Source organism: Poecilia mexicana, unplaced genomic scaffold, assembly GCF_051168715.1.
Source record: "Poecilia mexicana isolate PSO_F unplaced genomic scaffold, ASM5116871v1 scaffold_21, whole genome shotgun sequence".
NCBI lineage: Eukaryota > Metazoa > Chordata > Actinopteri > Cyprinodontiformes > Poeciliidae > Poecilia > Poecilia mexicana.
Genome location: NW_028263390.1, coordinates 16,857,647 through 16,878,275, shown reverse-complemented (window position 1 = coordinate 16,878,275; position 20,629 = coordinate 16,857,647). Strand labels below are relative to the sequence as shown.

Here is a 20,629-nt window from a genome sequence, read left to right as displayed (position 1 = left end):
ATACTTATAACCTGTAATTACCATAATTCGGGTGAAAATGAAAACTGCACATGCATTAAAAAAAAAAAAGTTTTAATCAAATGTTCACCATTACAAAAAATAAATTTTCACAACTCCAAAAAGAAATTTTTCCTGTTCTTAGCTCCATTTCTTATAGTGGTTGTGACATGTGCTTTTTCCTCAAGATTGTTGCCACCCATAATTCTGTCCTGCTGAGGTGGTTTGTTGAGAAACTAATTATCAGGAATGTGGTAAAACAGAAAAAGGCTCAAGTTGCATCAATCTCCTAATAAATACACCCCTGTAAAAAAAAAAAAGTGCACTCTTTGAAGAACGCATACATCAAAGTCCAGGTATGCAAACAAGCCATTTTCCTCAACTTAAAATTGGAAAATTGTAGCTTAACTGCATGTATGGAAGTAAAAGCACAGGACCAATGGAGACCGTGTAGGACTCGACTCTATGGAGTCTTTCATTACAGCCAAATGATTCTATATATACAGAAGCAACATGGACGTCAGCAGCTGCACGGAGCCCGAGTGTGTTTTACAGGGAAAAACAAACATTTCTTGTCAATGTTGCAGTTTGTTCTGAATGACACGATTTCACAACACTTGTATAAACAGTTTGGGGTTTGGGGAGGAAATATCTTCATTCAGTGGTTGTTTCTTACTTCACCAGTCCAATTTTCTTTGCTTCAGTTTCATAAATGAGCAACCGCCACATTTTCACAATGAAGACTTCAGCCTCTTCATCAAGCACCTGAGCAGGAGAGGAAAAAACATTGGTTTTAATGGTAAACTTGGATTAAACGTATCAACGTGAAGAGAATATTGCTCACCATGGCAACATCATCCAAGATGCTTTGGGGCATACTGTGAGCCATCACCTGAGAGCAGACACAAATATCAGTACATGGGCATTTCCAGCACCAGACTCTGTAGTTAAAAACAATACAAATAAACTAAAGAAAACTATTATACATAACCAATTATGATATTCATTGTAGTGGAATTCTACAGCAGCAACAAGGTAAACTAAAATATTATATTTTGAAAGGTTTCTCTTACACCCTATACAGTTGATTGATCTAAGAAAGTTACAAAAATATCTAAAACATGTTCTCCCCAGGTTTTCTAGGATTTGGCAAATATAAATAATTTTGGTGATTCCAATTAGCCTAAAACAAGAAATGTTTGGTCTTGTTTAACTTCAGATTGTGATGGAAAAAAATAATTTTTATTAATTTAAATACCTGATTTCAACTACAAATAACTCTTTCCAAATGTTACATCACACTTTCCAAACATTGAAAGGTATTTTTCACTCGTACGAACCTTTTCGTATCACTTCACTTTTTCTCAAAAATCATAAACATTTTCTTTTTTTTTTTTACATTGTTACCTTTGAGCACACAAAGTCCACTAATGTCGGCTCTTCCTCGCCGATGTATTCAATGATTTTTTTATTGATCCAGGGTCGAACACGTCGCTCCATTAACGTCTGCGAAACAAGATCACAACACAGGAACTGGATTAAGATGTGAACACACCATGCCATTTACCAAAGTAAAACAAAAGGTCATCGGAAGAAAAGAAAATGTAAAGAAAAGCTTTGTTACCGTGTCAACCATGGACCAGTCCAGAGGGTAGGAGAACAGTTCTGGTTTGGCTGTCGGTATCTTCTCTATCAGACTCTTGATGTGCTTGCGTTTCTCCTCGGTGTTTGCTCCTTTTATGCTAGACAGTCCGGCGCCGTCGACGCCCAGGCTCTTGTCGTCGTCGTAATCCAGGGGCACCAGCTTCCGCTTGCGTGGCTGTTCATCTGCCTCCTCATCGTCGAACTTGTTGAAGACGCTGTCCACTGGAAGCTTCTTCCTCTTGACGGCATTATGCTGGCTGGGGCTCCCAGTAGCACCTGGTGTGGACACAGGTTAATCACTGAGTCCCTCCAGCTGAAAACATCTGGTTCTGGTTACTGTGGGACAATCTGGAAATCTGTCACCATCTCATTTTTTTTTTTTCTGTTTAGAGGTTTATCTGAACAAATCAGCTATATGAACTTGAAATGTAAATCATTGATTGAGTTAATCTAAAGTTGATTGATCTTATCGACTGACTAACAACTGATGAGCAGCCATTTTCTTAAAAGCTTGAGTTTTTTAAGCATCTCACACCGGACTCTGTTTTGACTGTTTTTCTATCTCGTTCTAGAATGGCCCCGCCATATTTGTTTCTGTATCAACTGGCTCCGCTTAAGGATGACCAGCCGCACCCTCTTCTGGATGGAGGCCAAACAACACATTAATCGTTTTGAACTAATTTTAATCTTATAAACCATTAATTGACAACCGCAAGTCGATTAACTGTTTGTTGTTGCAGTAAGGTCATTAGTTTCCATTCATCAGTTGAGGCTTATTCACGCTAAAGCAAAAGAAACATGTTTTCCACTCACCCAGTTTTAGGCTGAGGCCGATCTTGGGCCGGTTCTCGTCCTGCGGCAGAGCGTCCGGTGGTGAGTTTTCGTGCGGGATGATGATGCCACACGGCGACTCCTCTCCGGGGGTGTTGGGAGACACATTGCCGCTCGCCGACGATACCGAAGGAGCGGCTGTGATGGGCCGCATCATGGGCTTCAGCTGTGGTTTTGCTTCAACGTTGTCTTCATCATTGTCATAATCTTCCTCCTCGCCTTCCTCTACCTCCTGGTCAGAGTGATGAGGATGCGGATGAGGATGAGGCCGTGCGCTGGGTTTAGCCTTTTCCGGCTCTTGTCTACGTTCCCTGTGGTCTCTAGACCCTCTGTGGCGTTCACGCTGCTCCTCGGGTTCGGGCTCTTGGATGATGGGGGGCTGCCTCAGACGCTCCTCCTCCTCTTCTTCCATCTAGACCAATCAGAAGCAGGTAAGAGGAAAGCCGCAACCAATGGCAGAATAAACAAGGAAAGCTGAATATGAAAGCTAATGTGCAGAGAGAGACTCTCGAGGAGAAAGTGACCTTCAACAACAGACAGCATGCCTCCTCACCACCGCTCCACAGAAACACAGTGAACCTGAGTTAAAGAGACAACGATACCCTGCGCAGCTCTGCGTCCGGGTCTGGATGTCCCTCGTCCAACAGCCTCTGTCTGATCTCCTCCAGCTCCTCCTTCTCCCTCTTCCTGTCACGCTCGTCCGCCTCCATCTCCTTCTCTCTGTCTCTGAGACGCTTCTGCAGCGCACTCCCCCTAGTGGTCGCAGTGAAAAACAGCAGCTCTCAGAACAATGACCACAGCTGCAGTATTGCATGATTGGTTGAGGTAGATCTGGGTCACACATGCTCAGATTTTCTACATGTTTTTCATGTTATAAAAACTGTTTTCAATCATGTTCCCTCATTTTAATAGACATGAAAAGAGCGAGAGAGAGATATATTTCTGGTAAATGGGCCTTAAATTTGATACCACATCTCACAGAGAAGGAATGACAAAAGGAAGAATACCAAGGATGAAAGTGAGGAAGGAATGACAAGGAAGGTCAGAATAGAAAGAAGACAGGAAGAAAAACAAAACACAAAGTGAATAAGGACAAGAAGGACAAAAAAATGACAAGGAATTGAAGCAAGGACAGAATCACACTAAGAACAAGAAAATTTGGAACAAGGACGAAACTGATGAAGGAAAGACAAAAAGAAGAGGTAAGAAGGAGTAGATAAAAGGAAAGAAGAGACCAGCAATGAATGAAAGAAAGACAATGAAGGACAGATGGTGGAAAAATAAGAAAAACAAGGAATGCTGAAGGGAGAAAAAGACTTAAACTGAAGAAAGTACAAGTGAGGACAAACAGAAACAGAGGATGCTGAAGATAGATATATCTCATGTCTTTTCCCCCACATACTTGTCCAAACCAGGGTTAGAAAATAGGAGCCATGCAGAATAATTAGGTGACAAGCTAAAGGTTCATCTATATTTGTTACCAGCTGGAAATTTTCAGGTCATTAACGTTAATATTTGTGCAATCATTTCTGTATAATCTCTCTTATGTTCAGACATCTGCAGCTTTGCTCTGATGTTCTCGCTCACCTGTAGTATTTGGGGTCATCTCTGTCATCATCGTAGTCTTCAAGAAACTCCTTCAGTCGTTTGCCTTCTTTTACCTAATTAGAAAAATGCAGAAACTATGATTTATGTACGCGTAATATACACATTTCCTGTAACAAGAGATGCATTTTTAAAGTTAATGAATACTTTGTTGGATAATCAAGTGCTAATTGACTTCGCAAGTGAAAAAAGTCAGAATTTTAATCCTGAAAAATTAATTCAGAGTCGGAGAGTTCTGCACATGTTCACCCTGCTCTCACCATTTCTCGTCTGCGCTCATCTTCTCTTTCCGACTCCTTGGCATAATCCCGAGCCTTTTTCCGCTCCCTCAGCTCCCAGTTTTTCAGACGCTACAACAAACAATTAGGGTTAAATACAGACACAAGAAATTTGATATTTTAGAAAAAACTATAGGTAAAGACATTTCAATTTTACTGGGAAAAAAAAACAACTTTTTTGTAGTGGTCCTTTTGCGGGTCACTAGATTTTGATGTAATTACAGTCAAAAAAAGAAATTATATCTTAACAGATCGAACACCTTTTGATATACAACCTTTAATCATGCATTTTTTTTTTTTACCTCCTGATATGCCGCCTCCTTGTCTCTGAGTTTTCGTTCCAGCTTCCTACGTTCGTAAGCGTCCTCTTCATTTTCTTGGTCACGCTTCTTGTCCCTCTCCCGTTCTCTTTCTCTCTCCTTCTCTCTGTCTCGGCTCAATTCCCTTAAAAAAAAAAAGAAAAAAGGTTTCGATACATTAGATTTTAATATCCCCTTAGATGAACATGTGTAATAAACAAGTTAAAAAAGTTAAAATCTTCAGAAAATGAATTGTCTGCACTGACTTAATGATTTACTTGATAGTTTCTTTGTCCATCAACTCTGATAAAACTGTACAAAATGTGTTCTATAAATAGAAACTGATAAAAGCCATTAAATACTGTAATAGGCAAGTTTAAGCAGCAACACAGCAACACTTTAAAATGGCACAAAACACATTTACACAAATAATTAGACTTTTAGATGCAGACTACAAATCAGACTACTTCAAATAAGAATCTCAACGTATTCAAGGTTCATACTGAACGTTTTACTTCACAAAAGTGTCCTTGGCTGTAACAGGTGTGCATCTATCTACGTCACCTTGATCGGCTGCGCTTGGTGCTCCGGTCACGGCTGCGGTCTCTGTCCCAGTCTCGCTCTCGTTCTATCTCCCTGTTCCTGCGGTCACGCTCTTTGTCGCGGTCTCTCTCCCTCTCCTGTTCCCGTTCCCTCTTCCTTTCTCTCTCGCGCTCCTTCTCCCTTTCGCGATCCCGCCGCTCTCTTTCCCGCTCTCGCTCTTTTTCTCGCTCCCTCCTTTCGCGCTCGAACTCCAGCCGCTCCTTCTCCCGCTTGTCTTTCTCCTCTTCGAGTTTCTGCAGAGCAAAACACACACAGGCTCAGGATTTGCCACTTGACATCCAGGAGGAATCTGCTGTAAGCTCTCATATGTACACAGATCAAGTGGTTTCCAGAGTTTGAGAGGTTTCCAAGAAACATGCCCTAATAACTATGAAGCCACAATCCTATCTGATGGCACAGAAGACTCCCACTCACAGAGAGACTTTCTGTATCTAAAGCAACATGGTGTGCTCTGTTGCTTCAAAAGGTGAAGGATAAAACTAGATTTTAGCAAGAATGTAACTGGAAACCACTCAAATAGCAGGATCTGTGGAACACATTTGACTTTTGGCATTCGTAACAACAAAATGCAGCAAATGAAAAATACTTTTTCTTCCTTAAGATCCCTTCTTTCAGGAAAAAAAGGAAAACAAAACAAAAAAAAAAACAAGAAACAGGCATCAGTCTTTGGTTGAACTAGTTGTTTGTGACTTACAGGTGTTGAACTACGGACTCAGGCCTTCGCTGCCCCTACAAGCCTTTTAAGTTAGGCCTGGGAGGAAAGCAGGTCACACGGTATATAAGGGAAAAACATTATGGGATTTTTGTCTTGCTTAAGCATCAACATAATCATCAACAATAGCCTTTCATTTAGTGGCTAACACCGCATTTGGAGTAACTCTACATCAACAAATGAACATTAGTTACATTTCTGCACAGATATATGAAATTGTAGAAGCAGTCTTACCCCTGCAGAAGTCTTCAGCTGCTCTTCTTGACTATTCACACACACACACACACACCAACCATACAATTTAGCTGAATTACACACAAGGCTTTGAAGGCACTTCAGGAAAAAAAAAACATTTATCTTACTTTGTGCTGTTATAGAAAGGAAACTGACAAACTGCAGCAAATAGACTAACAGAAAGCCTTGGGTGTAATACAAGTTGAAAAAGAAAACGTGACAAAGTTGTGACCTTAACATCTAAAGGTGTTGTTTTTAAAGTGCATTACTTTACTATCCTGACATTAATTTGCATCTTTCATTGACTTGTCCTGTGCTCTACTCTCCATCCAGACATGAGACTGGTCTATTCTATATACAAAATTTGTTACCAAAGAACCATGACTTTCTGGATGTCTCTGTCCAGCTTTGGTGCTTCCCAAACACCCCTACCTACAGCAATACACAGTCATGTCTCCATAATCCTTAAAAAAGACATAAGGTCCTAAATGATTCTCGCATTCCTGCCAGATAACAGCAAAAAAAAAAAAAAGTCATGACGAAAGACGCACAGAGAAATTGGCTGGTTACTCTAATCCTACTCATAAGATGACGGGCTACATAAAATTTCAACTTATGCCCTCTTTATTCGGAAACATTAGTTAAAACTTGTTGAGCTGCGTAGCTGTGTAATGTTGACTGCTCACCATCTATGTCTCATATGCACATTATTTTGCCTCCGATCTTACTAGAAATGACTAAAAACTTAACACCAGAAATTGTGAGCATTTTCCTAAAAATAATATTAAGCAAGACAAAGTTATTGTAGCCATTTTTAGTTGGGTTTTATTTATAGATACCTCTGTGGCAAAACCTGGAAGACTCTATTTGCAGATTTTAAGCGATGAAGAGAAGCATCTCTGAAACCTGTTATATTTTACAATAAGCATTGTTGTGAAGACTGTTCAATTTATCCAGTAGTTGTGGGCCGGGGGAGAGAAAGGTATTTTTATGCTATTTGTAAAAGTACAAATAACATAAAAGTTATTTGTGTTATTTCAATTTAAAGATAAATTGAAATAGCAAACTAAAGGAAAAAAGAATCTGTGAACCAAAATCAGCCACAGAAACCATCTCTGGTCAGTGCATCTCCAGTCATAGATTAGCAAAAACATTTGCCATCTGGCCTATTTTCACCAAACTAGAACAACTACTAACTATTCCAAATGCAACATCACTCATCTAACTAAATACTGAACAAAAGGAAGAGGTAAAATAATATTTAAAAGAATGTTTTTCAGGAAAATTTGAAAAACTTATTGCAGTGTTGAGGTTTTTTGTATTTCTTTTTTAACTAATGACACTAACTGTTATTCCTCTTTAGGGAGACAAAAGCTCAACAATGCCATGTTCCACAATAAAAGCCTGTTTTTCTTACTTACCTCTGTAAGAAGTACACTGATGTCCAGGTCTTTTGTTTTTGTTTCATTACATAAACATTATAGTTGAAAAAATATTCTTTAACTTCTATCGATGAGATCATGCTATAATTAAAGAGCTTTTATTTTTCATTTATATGAAGAACCATGTGCTTCTTTTAACCCTTTGCTCATAAATCTAACATTTATTTGGTATAAGGAAATAAATGCTATATTTATTTCCTTATATGATGAGTAGGTGAGAGAAAGAAGAGATTTCTTGACACACACACTCACTCACTCACTCTCACACACATAGAGCACGTACCTCGTCAGTCTTCAGATCATCATACTGCTGTGGAGAGGGCGCCCCCACCTCACACGAGCATAATAAAGGTTACAGCAAAAGTCACTGCAGTGGTTACTGAGTCCTTGTGCTTCAACATGAACACCATTAAGACAGACCATCATTTATGGAGAACTTGCACAGGTTCACTGACTCTGGACATTTCCAGGGACCTGCCAATGCATTCATGATTACGTAGCCAATATGTCATCTGTATTGCCGTGATAGACTAAATTCAACCATTTTAGCCCTGGTCGCAAAGGAAGTGTGCAGTTGCCCCAATGCAAGTCCTCAAGAGGGGGACGCCCAGTATATGTATAAAGGAAAAGAAGGCTGATACTTACATCCTATCCTGGCAACTTTTTCCAAAGCTCTGAGATTCATCTTGCTTTAGTCACCATATGATCACTATCATAATGGTGGGGTTTAATGAATAGATTAGCTTTAATGTAACTTTACATCGTCTCCATGCATTTTGTGTGATGAATGAAGAAATGGATCTAGAAAAGGTCACACCTAAGAATTTCACTAAGGATTTTTTTGCTAAGCTAAATGTGCAGTAATGCATATGGTGTAAATGTTTGGTGGAGCCAATTTGTGGATGCGGGTTACAGACATCAGTTCTAATTAAAATATGCCAACTCTAGAAGTGAACTACGTGAGAAACTGTTGTCCAAAACCTGTAATGTCAATTGCAAAATAAATGAAGCCACTTTACCTTGTGAGTGTCGCGAAATTTACTAATCTCTCTGGAAATCAGGTCCCGCTTGTCCTCCTCAATGTCGATGGTGTTAATGTCGTCCTATCGGAAGGAGGGGGGAAAAAAAAACAAAGTCTCAATTCCTAAACTGATTCATTAATTAATTTCAAAACCCATGCCAAACAGAACAGAGTTTGGGTTTACCTCTTCTTTCTTTTCCTTTTTTCTCTTTCGCCTCTGAGCGTCGTCATCCTGCGAAGGCGCGTTGAGTTCTGCGGCGTATTCCCGCATCAATCCATCGATGGCGTCTTTCACTACCTGATCTCTTTTCTTCGTCTCCTCATCAAGAACCTCCACATCATCACCTCCTTCTTCTTCTTCCTTTTTATTTTGCTGAAACACAAAATCATCCAAGCTTTATTATCGAGGCCCCCTCCAATTAAGACACTACAACAGACTATTTTATTTTGAGCGTGTATGCATGCATTTAAAAGTTAAATATGAAGTCATGTGCATGATACATTCTTGGAGTAAAGAATGGCTATTATTATTATTATTATTATTATTATTAACATGTCACAACTAATTCACACCCCATTTGCTGTCTTCTTCTTGGCTTTCCACTCATCCAGCTGAGCTTTAGTCTTTGCGTCCACCTTCACCAGCAGGTTTTTGTCTCCAATCTGCAGGTCATGAAGCAGCCGCAGAGCTCGCAAGGTGGACTCCGGCTCTTTGTATTCACAAAAACCAAACGCTGCAACAGATAAGTTAATGAAACGAGACGTGAAAGCCTGAACAGACACAGAGGTTTAGGGGTTGAAAGCAAAATCCTAACAAAGAAACGAGCAACACCAAAGGCAGGTTAGTTGTACTGTCGTAAAAATGTGTTCAGGAAACAAAGACGTTCTATAAAGAAAGCCATTAACTACGGATTTTAATGTTAATTGTACTGAACCTAAACTGGTTGCAGTACTTTTTTACTAATTTACTGTTTCTGGTGTAAAACTCCTTTGGGAACCTGAGCAGGTTTGGGACAACCAGGTGACCAGGAATACATGTTGTAAACTACAACAAGCAACAGTTTAACCCACAGTTCCAACAGATCTTTGCCAGATTTTATATTTATCTAGGATCAAGTTTCTAGGATATCTTTTGGGCATCTGAGAACTAAATATTCACATTTTGTGTTGCTAAAAGTAGAATTGGAATTTGGACTTGGAGAACATGTATATCTTACAGGCATGTTATACACAGTACGAGAAAATAAGGCTGAACTACTCAACAACAACAACAACAACAAAAAAATTACTTTTCCAAGACATAATGATGCTTGAATTACCTTGAAGTTTTCCAGAAGCTCCTTGAACTCGTTTCCAGCTCAAAACAATACCACATTTCTGCAAAAGTGGGACAAAAGGAAAAATCCGTATCACAAAATAAGAAATATTGTATATTTATAAATACTACTATTTATCTGATAGATTGAATAAAAAGCTGAGCTCATCTTAAATGTTTCATTTCTTTTCTTCGTCTTACCGCCAACAACTGCCTGATCAGCATGTCTGAAGCTTTCTCCGATATGTTCCCTACAAACACTGTGGTTGTGGGCCCGCTGCTCTCCTCGTCCTTGGCTCGCATCGCAGAAAGGTCTTTCTTTGGAACAGGAGGCTTACTGACGACCGGAACAGAAGGAACCATAACTGCAGGGGCCGGGGCCATGATGCCCATGTGAACTGGGATCATTGGAGTTCCTAAAACAGGCAGAGGAAATGCATAAATAAAGCAGAAACAAAGCTGCAAGAACAAAATGTATCTTAAGAAAGGTCATGAGAACATGCAAATCCTACAACACCCACCAGGATGCAAGTTTTTTTGCTATCAGCAAGGGCAGTAAAACAATTCATTCCATGATAAAACTCTGTTTAAACAAAAAACAAATCTGTATTATAACATTTGGAAACTCAGACTCATAACTACACACAAAATGCAAATTTTTAATTGCTTTTTAAAACTGTTATATTTCTTAAATTATTGTGTGTGTGTGTGTGTGTGTGTGTGTGTGTGTGTGTGTGTGTGTGTGTGTGTGTGTGTGGATATGTTCTCCGGAGCCTTGCTAATGACCTAATTATTCTATTCAGGTGTGGTGCAGCAGAAGCACATCTAAAAGTTGCAGGACATCGGCCCTCGAGGACTGGAGTTTGACACCCCTGCTTTAAAGGTAGGTAAAATTTTAAATTAGTCTGAATGGAGAGCCCCATAGTTATCCTAACATGTAAAACTTATATTCTTATTGTTTATTTGATAACCTTCCCAATAAATTGAAAAAAATTAATTGGCTGCTGATCATTTTGTTCCTTTACAACAGCCTTGTAGTTTCTGTCATTTGAAGATTTTAAGTAATTTGCTCTAGTCTACTGTAAGGAAATGAAACTGTTATGTGACAACTAGTAATACATGAGATTGGTGAAAACGAGGAAGAACCGTTTCAAGACAATTTAACTCCATTGTTCCTACAGAAAAATAAATTTAGATACTTAAGTGTAAGTACACTGCTATAAACTGGAAGTAGAAAGGCACATGGTTGAGTTATAAGTTGGTTAAGGAACAATATTTTATCAGGGGTGACCATTGTGATTCAACTAAGCAAAAATGAAAATAACTGGCTTAATAAAAATTTTTGTTTGTTATTTGTACCATATCGAGAGGAGGTCGATTACTATTTTTTGCGTTTTCCAGTAGCACCAATCTATTGTACTCGTTTTAAAAGAATTACACAAAAATCAACGTTGCATACATAAATGTAGCTGATTACCTGAGGGGAAGCCAGCATACTGATGAGGTATCCCAGGAGGGGGCAACAGCGGCCGGTTTAAATGAGGGAGGAATGACATTCTGAATGTGGTTATGACCTGATAAGCACAAACAAACACCTTTAATCATGTTATCAATTGTGATTATTTAGACTTTATATATAAATATATCAATATTATACAGTAATTGTGTCTACATTAGTTTCTAACGTTTAGGGCACACAAGAAGAAACACTTCCTGCTACATTATCTTCAATGTTTAACCAGAAATCGGCAATGAATTTTATTCGACTCAATTGGAAAATTACTTAAAAATAGGTAAGTTTATCTGGAGGGTATCAACTAATTTAATGCTGTGAAGTCCAAAGCTTCATAAACTGCTAAGTAAATTTGAGCGTGACAACTAAAAACAAGCAGCTAAGTTGGCTAAAGCTAGCACTGAGCACGTTCCTACACCCGGCACAACTAAATAATGCTAACTTGACATTAGCCTCAGTCGCCCTTATCTAATTTACAATACTGGCTTTTAATCGGCTAAAAATACGTTTTAAAAAACTCAAATGTAAATGTATACATACCACAAAACCAAGTGGCGCGCAGTAAGATAAAATCCACTATACAGAGTTTAATTACGGTGATAATTCCGCCAACGTTTAGGACGTTAGATTAGCACTGCTGCTAGCCGCGGCCTTCAAATAACACTTTCGCGCATGCGCTCTGCGCACCGGGGTAAGTGCGTTTGTTTTGTGTATCAGGATGTGGCTGTTCAGGCGGAGGGTATTCCACATCCACCGTGGTGGACAACATTTTGTTTCCAGCTTGGTAAAGTCATCAAAAGGTCACCCACACATTTAATTGGACTGTATTTTTTAACAAACAGTTTTACAAGGAGAGCTTACCAAATTACACGAATTCACAGCGGAAGACACTTACAAAGCAGCGGTCCCAACCCTTCTTGTCCCTCAGCACGCAACGCATAAAAATGTCAAAAATCTCAAAAATAATAGAATCCCAAGTTCATTTAAAGTCAGTAAAATTAATTCCAATACAATCCAAACCATCAGACTCTGATCCAATACATTCCAAATAATTTCATATAACAATAAAATGCTGTTAAATAAAGGACTGGTTATCAGAGGCAACTAATTTGGCAAGCATTTGTTTACGTTCCAAATAAAAAAATCTTTGCAGCACATGCTATATCTTGAGATATCAAACAGAATGTGTGTGAACTGTCGCTTGTGATATATATTCATCTCAGATCATGGTGGGAAAATGTCACATTTTCTATTTCCATTCTTTCTGCTCAAGCGTTGACCTTACTGACTTAGCGAATAAAAAGTATTTTTATTTTCAAACTTCAGCTTTAGAAATCTAAATTAATTAATAAACGATCTGGTTTTCATTAATCTGCCTTGTTTTATTTTTACAGACAAACGTTCAGAGTCAGAACTTTTGAATATACTAGTGTTTCGCCCCTTATTAACAAACAGGAAAGTCCTATAATCTTTTATTCCAGATGTCGGTAATAACATATTCACTTTATTTCCAGACAAAACGTAGCAAATATTTTAAAATAAGAAATAATATAAATCATCAAGTGAAGAAGACCACATATCTAACACTAATAATAATAATTGTTGTTAATTATTATTATTAGTGCTAGATATGTGGTATAATAATAATAATAATAATAATAATAATAATAATAATAATAATAAATTCCTGTTACTCATTTCCGTTTCCCCTTCGCAACTTCGTGACGTCACTCACGGGCGGGTTTTTGATGGAAAGCGCTAGAACAAACGAAGCACACCCTCCGTGTTTCGAAATATCCATCCATCACATTAAAAAGATCTGTGTTCTTTGTCAAATTACACAGTAAGCAATGGCGTACTCTGAATTTCGACTTTGTGACCTCTTTTGTCATATGCAGATTGCTTTGCAGTTCTATTTTAAGACATAATCTTTAATGTCCAGAAATGTCGTCTCTTTTAATGTTTAGCTGTTCCTCAAACTGCCACATGATGGAGATAATTGCACGCCGAGATGAGAAGATTTAATTTACTGAATTATTAAAGCACACTTTGTTTATTAGAACGTTTGGAGGTTTGGTTGTTAATGAGTGTGTTTTTGTTGTTGTTCGTACTTCAGCAAGATAATTTCACTACAGCTAACTGAACTCACTCAACTCATTGTAAACTATATAGTTAAAAAAATATTAATAATGTAAATTTTCATCATTTTAAAATCCCAGTTAATCTTACTTTAAGTATAAAGTAAATTTAATTCCATTTCCAGCTGTATTTACATTTGCCTTTACTTGAAAGCCTGGCTGCAGTAAAAGAGGTGCCGCGGATGGATACACTGGAACCCACGTGTATAAAGACTCCCTGTGCTGTAACATAAAGTTCCTTTCCTTTTTCTCCCATCAGTGAGCGCAGGGGACTACGCTTTTGTTGCATTTTATTCAAGAAAAGTCAACTAAATTAACAAGGTACGCACACCAGTGTTTCCGAATTTTAACGCAGACAATATATATGTAAATATTTTTTAAACTATCTATGTAGTTTTGTAGTAATACATCGCTGATTAAGAGTTCATGAGTCATGTCAACCGTTAAACGCAGTTTTTCGTTGGAAGCCGCTATAGGCCTTCGTATGAGCTAACTGTATACCCATGGAGTTGATGAGCGATGTTTAATTCGCTTATACCCGTATTTGTCCTGTAAACATGCAGTCTGTTGAGCGGTGATGCTGGGCAACGTGAATGCGGCACTGCTGCACTGTGATGTCAGGCAGGTGGGGTGGCGGTTACGTCTCTGAATTAATGGACTTCAGTGGGCTTGCAGTTAAACTATTAACGGTCACAATGTCTGGATGTGGTCACAAAACTGGGAAGGGGGAGATTCTACGTTAAATTTATTAATACGAAAATTTCAGTTACGAGGCACACGTAAATTTCAGTTATGTAATCGAAGAATACGTTTTGAACACAGACCGTGATTCAAGCTTAAACTACACTACAGTTTTCTTAAATTTTAAATTACTTTAATAGCTAGTGGACAAATGAGGTGATTGAAGACTCGACGTAGATTTTGTGCTGGAAACTTATCAAACGTTGAGCGTACCAACGGTTTTTGAAACGGCCGTTTATCAAACTGTCGATTGTTACGCCAACCGTTGGGATTTGGGAGCTCTTGCTGTCCGAGTTGATGGGTCCCGATTTTAGTCATTATGTTTATGGAGTTGCGTTGGGTTGTTTCAGGCAGTCCCGACTCCGTTTCTACAATAAAGTGGAATAACTTGGCCGTTTTGCCGCTCCTAAGCACGTGTTTTCGGTTTCATTGTCTAGGCACAGACGCCATGTTTGTTAATGGACACTTCCGCTAATGTGTAGTAACTAATGCTGGAAACGGTCCCAACTTGATAAAGTTGGGACGGTTATAAAAAACACACTATAATCTGCGATCGGCTTTACTTATCTTTTCCTTCAAGAAATTGATGTGCCATGTTAAGGATGATAGACCATGTAGTTTTATAAATTTAGTTTTAGCTTTAAAGTTTCAAATTGAATAAATTCAATATGGTATGATTTGGGAGGAATCATGTGGTTATCCATCCTTACTGTTAAACGTTCCAAAACCATTAGGTATTCCAAATGTTTACACCTTTAAAATATACACTTTTTATATAAATTTGGTCTTGTGGAATACATTGTTTTGCTTTTTTGTTTTTCTTCAAAGTTCATTTTTGATCTGATTTTGAAACAGTTGTAGACTTTAAGCACATAATCGGTGCATTATTAAGCTATTCTACATCATAGAATTTTAAAGGTGGAAATTTAATGACTTTCTTAGGAGTATTGTCTTCTGAAGCACCTAAAAGTAGTTGATCTTGTTTTTCTACTCCAAAAAAATTGAGTTTCATAGAATTACTTGTTGCCTCGGCATAACTGTGGTGGTATTGAAGAGTAGCAAAGGGCTTAAAGTTTGCTGATACAAATTTGCATTTTACTTTGTATATCTGAGGCCCTGAACACAACTCTGACTCCCAAAAATCTGTTTTTCAATTTGAATCTTCCAATAAGAAGTCTTGTTTTTCATCCTAACTTACTGTTGACAGTTTGCTCCATCCTCACTGTACTCGGGTCCTGTTCTAGATATATTGCAATCATTAATGAAGATTGTTCATTAATCCCTCCCCCCCAGTCACTTATGCATGATTAATCATGAATTTTATCACCCAACTCAGATACTTGTGGTACATCACTAGTAACCTTCACTAAATCAGAGTCCATTTGCAATTATTTGAATTTCTCACATCTCAATATTCTGTGCAGATGCCTGAAGAAATGCACCAAGAGGAGGAGGTTGAGACCTTTGCCTTCCAGGCAGAGATTGCTCAGCTGATGTCCCTGATCATCAACACCTTCTATTCCAACAAAGAGATCTTCCTCAGGGAGTTGATCTCTAACTCATCTGATGTGAGTGAGCAAGGTCTTCTGTTCTCACTGTACAACCTTGAGTGAGAGTACCAGCTTTTTAGGTCAGTGAATGTGCAGTATACACACCTTGCATAACAAATCTGACTTTCTGCATCCGCAGGCTCTGGACAAAATCCGCTATGAAAGCTTGACCGACCCGACAAAGCTGGACAGTGGCAAGGATCTGAAAATCGACATCATCCCAAACAAAGCGGATCGAACCCTGACCCTGGTCGACACTGGAATTGGTATGACCAAGGCCGACCTCATTAACAACCTGGGAACGATCGCAAAGTCAGGAACAAAGGCCTTCATGGAGGCCCTGCAGGTACTCAAACAAAGCCTAGCTGTTAAATTTTATTTAAAACCTGATGGGTGTAAATGATATAACTAATTCTGAATTTTTATTTCTTTTTTCCTAGGCTGGTGCTGACATCTCCATGATCGGACAGTTTGGTGTGGGTTTCTACTCTGCCTATCTTGTTGCTGAGAAAGTGGTCGTCATTACAAAGCACAATGATGATGAGCAGTATGCCTGGGAGTCGTCTGCTGGAGGTTCCTTCACAGTCAAGGTTGACACCGGTGTGTGTCCTGAATAAGGTTTTGTAGTCTTAAAATCTGCAGATGCTTTTTTGTTTCCCCCTCTTAATAAATATGTGCTTTTCCAGGTGAGCCCATTGGCCGTGGAACAAAGATCATCCTGTACCTGAAGGAGGACCAGACTGAGTACATCGAAGAAAAGAGGGTCAAGGAGATCGTCAAGAAGCACTCTCAGTTCATCGGCTACCCCATCACCCTGTTTGTAAGCGCTGAAAGTGCTCCCCTCTGATTGGTGGAAACTGTTAACTGGCAAACGTTTTAAACAGACTTTGCGTATTGCAGGTGGAGAAGGAACGTGACAAGGAGATCAGCGACGACGAGGCAGAGGAGGAAAAAGCCGAGAAGGAGGAGAAGGAAGAAGGCGAGGACAAGCCCAAGATCGAGGACGTAGGGTCAGATGATGAAGAGGATTCCAAAGACAAGGACAAGAAGAAGAAAAAGAAGATCAAGGAGAAGTACATAGATCAGGAGGAGCTGAACAAGACCAAACCCATCTGGACCAGAAACCCCGACGACATCACAAATGAGGAATACGGCGAGTTCTACAAGAGTCTGACCAACGACTGGGAGGATCATCTGGCTGTCAAGGTATGTAGAACCTCTTGAAGATGGCAGACTCTGAATCAGAGACTAAATTGGAGTGAAAATGAACTTTGACTCTCTTACAGCACTTCTCAGTGGAAGGCCAGCTGGAGTTCCGGGCCCTGCTCTTCATTCCCCGCCGTGCACCTTTTGACCTCTTTGAGAACAAGAAAAAGAAAAATAACATCAAGCTGTATGTGAGGAGAGTCTTCATCATGGACAACTGCGAGGAGCTCATCCCAGAGTACCTGAGTAAGTTATAGGTCTCCTTTACTCTGGAATAGTCCTGGCTGTAAACCAAAGCAGTGATGACATTAAAGTACAAAATGATAGAGCTATTACTTTTGTCCCATCAGACTTCGTCCGTGGTGTGGTGGACTCTGAGGACCTGCCCCTAAACATCTCCAGAGAAATGCTGCAGCAGAGCAAAATCCTGAAGGTCATTCGCAAGAACATTGTGAAGAAATGTCTGGAGCTGTTCGGAGAACTGGCAGAGGACAAAGAAAACTACAAGAAGTTCTACGAGGGCTTCTCCAAGAACATCAAGGTACCCAACACTGCAACAAAAATGACTTCTAGACTCTGCAAACAATACTTGGTATTTCATGTTTAGATAGTCGAGGGAGCTAATAATAATTAATTTTTTTCCACACCTTTGTGTAGCTGGGAATCCACGAAGACTCCCAGAACCGCAAGAAGCTTTCAGAGCTGCTGCGCTACCACAGCTCCCAGTCTGGAGATGAGATGACCTCCTTGACAGAGTACCTCACCCGCATGAAGGAGAACCAAAAGTCAATTTACTACATCACAGGTAAACTTCAGTCATGAACAAAGTCTTTGATGTTTAGGCTTTGTTTTAAAAATGTCTCAGCTGATTATGTCTGGATTCCGTCTTCCAGGCGAGAGCAAAGATCAGGTAGCAAACTCTGCTTTCGTTGAGCGCGTCCGCAAGCGTGGCTTCGAGGTGCTGTACATGACCGAGCCCATCGACGAGTACTGCGTGCAGCAGCTGAAGGAGTTTGACGGAAAGACTTTGGTCTCCGTTACCAAAGAGGGTCTGGAGCTGCCGGAGGATGAGGAGGAGAAGAAAAAGATGGAGGAGGACAAGGCCAAATACGAGAACTTGTGCAAGCTCATGAAGGAGATCCTTGACAAGAAAGTGGAGAAGGTTTGGCGACTTGAAGGCTTGGCTAGACTGAATGTGTTGGGATTGTTTAACTTCATCCTCTAACGCTCCATCCCACCTTCTTTAGGTCACCGTGTCCAACAGGTTGGTGTCGTCCCCCTGCTGCATCGTCACAAGCACCTACGGCTGGACGGCAAACATGGAGAGGATCATGAAGGCCCAGGCGCTCAGGGACAACTCCACCATGGGCTACATGATGGCCAAGAAGCACCTGGAGATCAACCCAGACCACCCAATCATGGAGACCCTGAGGCAGAAGGCCGAGGCTGACAAGAACGACAAAGCTGTCAAAGACCTCGTGGTTCTGCTGTTTGAAACGGCCCTGCTGTCCTCTGGATTCTCTCTGGATGATCCACAGACCCACTCCAACAGAATCTACAGAATGATCAAACTTGGCCTGGGTAAGGGCACACTTAAATTAATTTATCTAGCTTCGTTTATCTCTTGTACTTCAAAGATGATTCAACAACTACTCGTCTTCTAGGTATCGACGATGAGGATATTCCCACAGAGGAGGCCACCTCCACATCTGTCCCAGAAGAGATGCCGCCTCTAGAAGGAGACGACGATGCTTCACGCATGGAAGAAGTTGATTAAGCCGACCCTTCACTCAGATTCCAAACACTTTAGCCCCACTTTTGCCGTTGTTCATCCTTTTAAAGTGCAGTAACTGCAAATTATTAAACATTCCTGTAGTGTAGGTCCGGCGTTACTGGAGCCAAACACTGCAAGACCTTTAAAGAGAAGCAGTTTTCATTTTTGCTGTGAAAGTTTAAGGTGACCTTTGTTTTTTTTAAAGTAATGTTCCAACTTAAATGTTAATGGTAAATGTTCTAATATAGGACTGTTGCATTCCATGATCAAAGTCCAGAGTCTCTTGGGGAGGGGTAATGTTATGTGCAATGCTGCATGGAGAGAAGACTGTATGATTCCTTTGCCCGACTGCAGGTTCGACTGTATTCCAAGTCTTGTTTTTTTTGCAAAAAAAAATAAAGATGTAATACCTTACTTTGTATCTCTTCCTTCATTGGTAAGGTGCATTGCTTCATGCACTTACTTTGAAACTATAAATTCTTATTTGGCTATATTGACTGTTAACCCCACATCTCTCCACTAGGGGGAGATGCAGCTCTAGGATGTACATCTCAGCTGGTCCCACCTCTTCAGCTGTTTACAAAAGCTGTTTCCATAGCATCTTGCACATCTAAGAGGAAACTGCTCAGATATTGAGTGAAGATTTTATACAGAAATTGAAGTGACTTGTATTTTTTTTCCCCCCTTATGTGTTTCTATCTCAAGTCCAACAAATGTTTGACAAATATCAACTTGCTGAAAAGTGCAATATCTAGACCCCAAGCCCATCTTTCCTCAGTTCTCATCAGTTGTTCTTTTAACTGAATTGGGGAAAGGTGACTGACCAAAATCCCCCACAAGATTATCTGCTAAAAATCCTTCCAGTACTGTGTACTGGGTGGAAGTTGTGCCCTGTTAACTTTATACAAATTTGAGAACAGCATACCCACATTCTAACATGGTGTTTGCTATGGTTTCTTAACTGCTTTGGGACCTGGATGATGTGCAATTGGAACCATGAATTATACTTGCACATAAAATCTAAGATAAAAAGACCAGTTTAACCTCAATCACAGTTGTTATGCAGCAGGACAACCCCAACTGTATTTTTCTTTTCTTTTTTTTTTGTAGAAGAAAATTCATTAAGATCTGCTTTGTAACTGTTTGAAAGGAAGTTAAAGGGTGTGAATTCTTTCTGGTAGCAAACAATACTAGCAAATTTGTAACTGAAAGGAAGTTAAAGGGTGTGAATTCTTTCTGGTAGCAAACAATACTAGCAAATTTGTAAATAAATAAATGCACTGGTTAGCTTATTTTCACCCCTTTGTACTCTTATAACATGGCACCATTTCTCTTGACCTTATAATGGGGGGGGAGGGAATATCAGTTATGATTTTAGAGAAATCTGAAAAAGCAAAGCATAAAAAGGTATACCAAGAGCACAGATATCTTGAAAGTATGAGCCATAAGCTACGCTGCTGAGGGGGAAATGTATCACGTACAGGTTTCCTGGAAGTCATGTGCTTACAAATGTATGAGGGGGTGGCACCGGCAGCTTTTCTGCTATTGTCAGTAAAACTGACATGTAGGTGTCTCTCCCTCCTCAACACTGACGCTCACATGTGCCACAGTCAGAGTAGCTGCGGGGAACTTCATCTGTGTCATTTAAAAGAAAAAAAAAAAGGACTATTTTTACACTTCCTCAAGCTAAGATTTTTGCTGCATGTGACTGACATTAAATTTCACA

The 20,629-nt window shown here is 39.6% G+C and overlaps 2 protein-coding genes across 2 annotated transcripts; one reads left to right on the top strand and one right to left on the bottom strand.

Annotated features, from left to right (window-relative positions):
* Positions 1–55: 55 nt before the first annotated feature.
* Positions 56–12,179, bottom strand: rbm25b (RNA binding motif protein 25b). The gene is made up of 17 exons (XM_015011290.2): positions 12,035–12,179; positions 11,459–11,555; positions 10,183–10,397; positions 9,986–10,043; positions 9,240–9,400; positions 8,851–9,039; positions 8,665–8,748; positions 5,219–5,490; positions 4,658–4,799; positions 4,338–4,427; positions 4,060–4,133; positions 3,075–3,225; positions 2,455–2,884; positions 1,622–1,917; positions 1,405–1,503; positions 842–889; positions 56–762 (listed from the first exon to the last, which is right to left on the bottom strand). The coding sequence occupies exons 2-17, from the start codon at positions 11,535–11,537 to the stop codon at positions 670–672; spliced, it is 2,481 nt and encodes an 826-aa protein (XP_014866776.2). The 5' UTR covers positions 11,538–11,555; positions 12,035–12,179; the 3' UTR covers positions 56–669.
* Positions 12,180–13,831: 1,652 nt separating this feature from the next.
* On the top strand, positions 13,832–19,317 carry hsp90ab1 (heat shock protein 90, alpha (cytosolic), class B member 1). Its single transcript, XM_015011291.2, has 12 exons — positions 13,832–13,953; positions 15,798–15,941; positions 16,063–16,269; positions 16,364–16,523; positions 16,610–16,743; positions 16,824–17,129; positions 17,210–17,375; positions 17,480–17,670; positions 17,787–17,934; positions 18,023–18,291; positions 18,377–18,710; positions 18,794–19,317. The coding sequence occupies exons 2-12, from the start codon at positions 15,798–15,800 to the stop codon at positions 18,904–18,906; spliced, it is 2,172 nt and encodes a 723-aa protein (XP_014866777.1). The 5' UTR covers positions 13,832–13,953; the 3' UTR covers positions 18,907–19,317.
* The last annotated feature ends 1,312 nt before the right edge of the window (positions 19,318–20,629 follow it).

What these genes read in the sequence shown, in the direction of transcription:
- rbm25b (XM_015011290.2), bottom strand. Translation starts at nt 11,537, where the DNA reads ATGTCATTCCTCCCTCATTTAAACCGGCCGCTGTTGCCCCCTCCTGGG. An exon ending in AGCTTCTGGAAAACTTCAAG is followed by an intron (nt 9,401 to 9,985) that starts GTAATTCAAGCA and finishes TATCTGTTGCAG; the next exon opens with CGTTTGGTTTTTGTGAATAC. An exon ending in CGGCCTCAGCCTAAAACTGG is followed by an intron (nt 1,918 to 2,454) that starts GTGAGTGGAAAA and finishes TGTCCACACCAG; the next exon opens with GTGCTACTGGGAGCCCCAGC.
- hsp90ab1 (XM_015011291.2), top strand. Translation starts at nt 15,798, where the DNA reads ATGCCTGAAGAAATGCACCAAGAGGAGGAGGTTGAGACCTTTGCCTTC. An exon ending in GCTACCCCATCACCCTGTTT is followed by an intron (nt 16,744 to 16,823) that starts GTAAGCGCTGAA and finishes TGCGTATTGCAG; the next exon opens with GTGGAGAAGGAACGTGACAA. An exon ending in GCTCATCCCAGAGTACCTGA is followed by an intron (nt 17,376 to 17,479) that starts GTAAGTTATAGG and finishes TTGTCCCATCAG; the next exon opens with ACTTCGTCCGTGGTGTGGTG.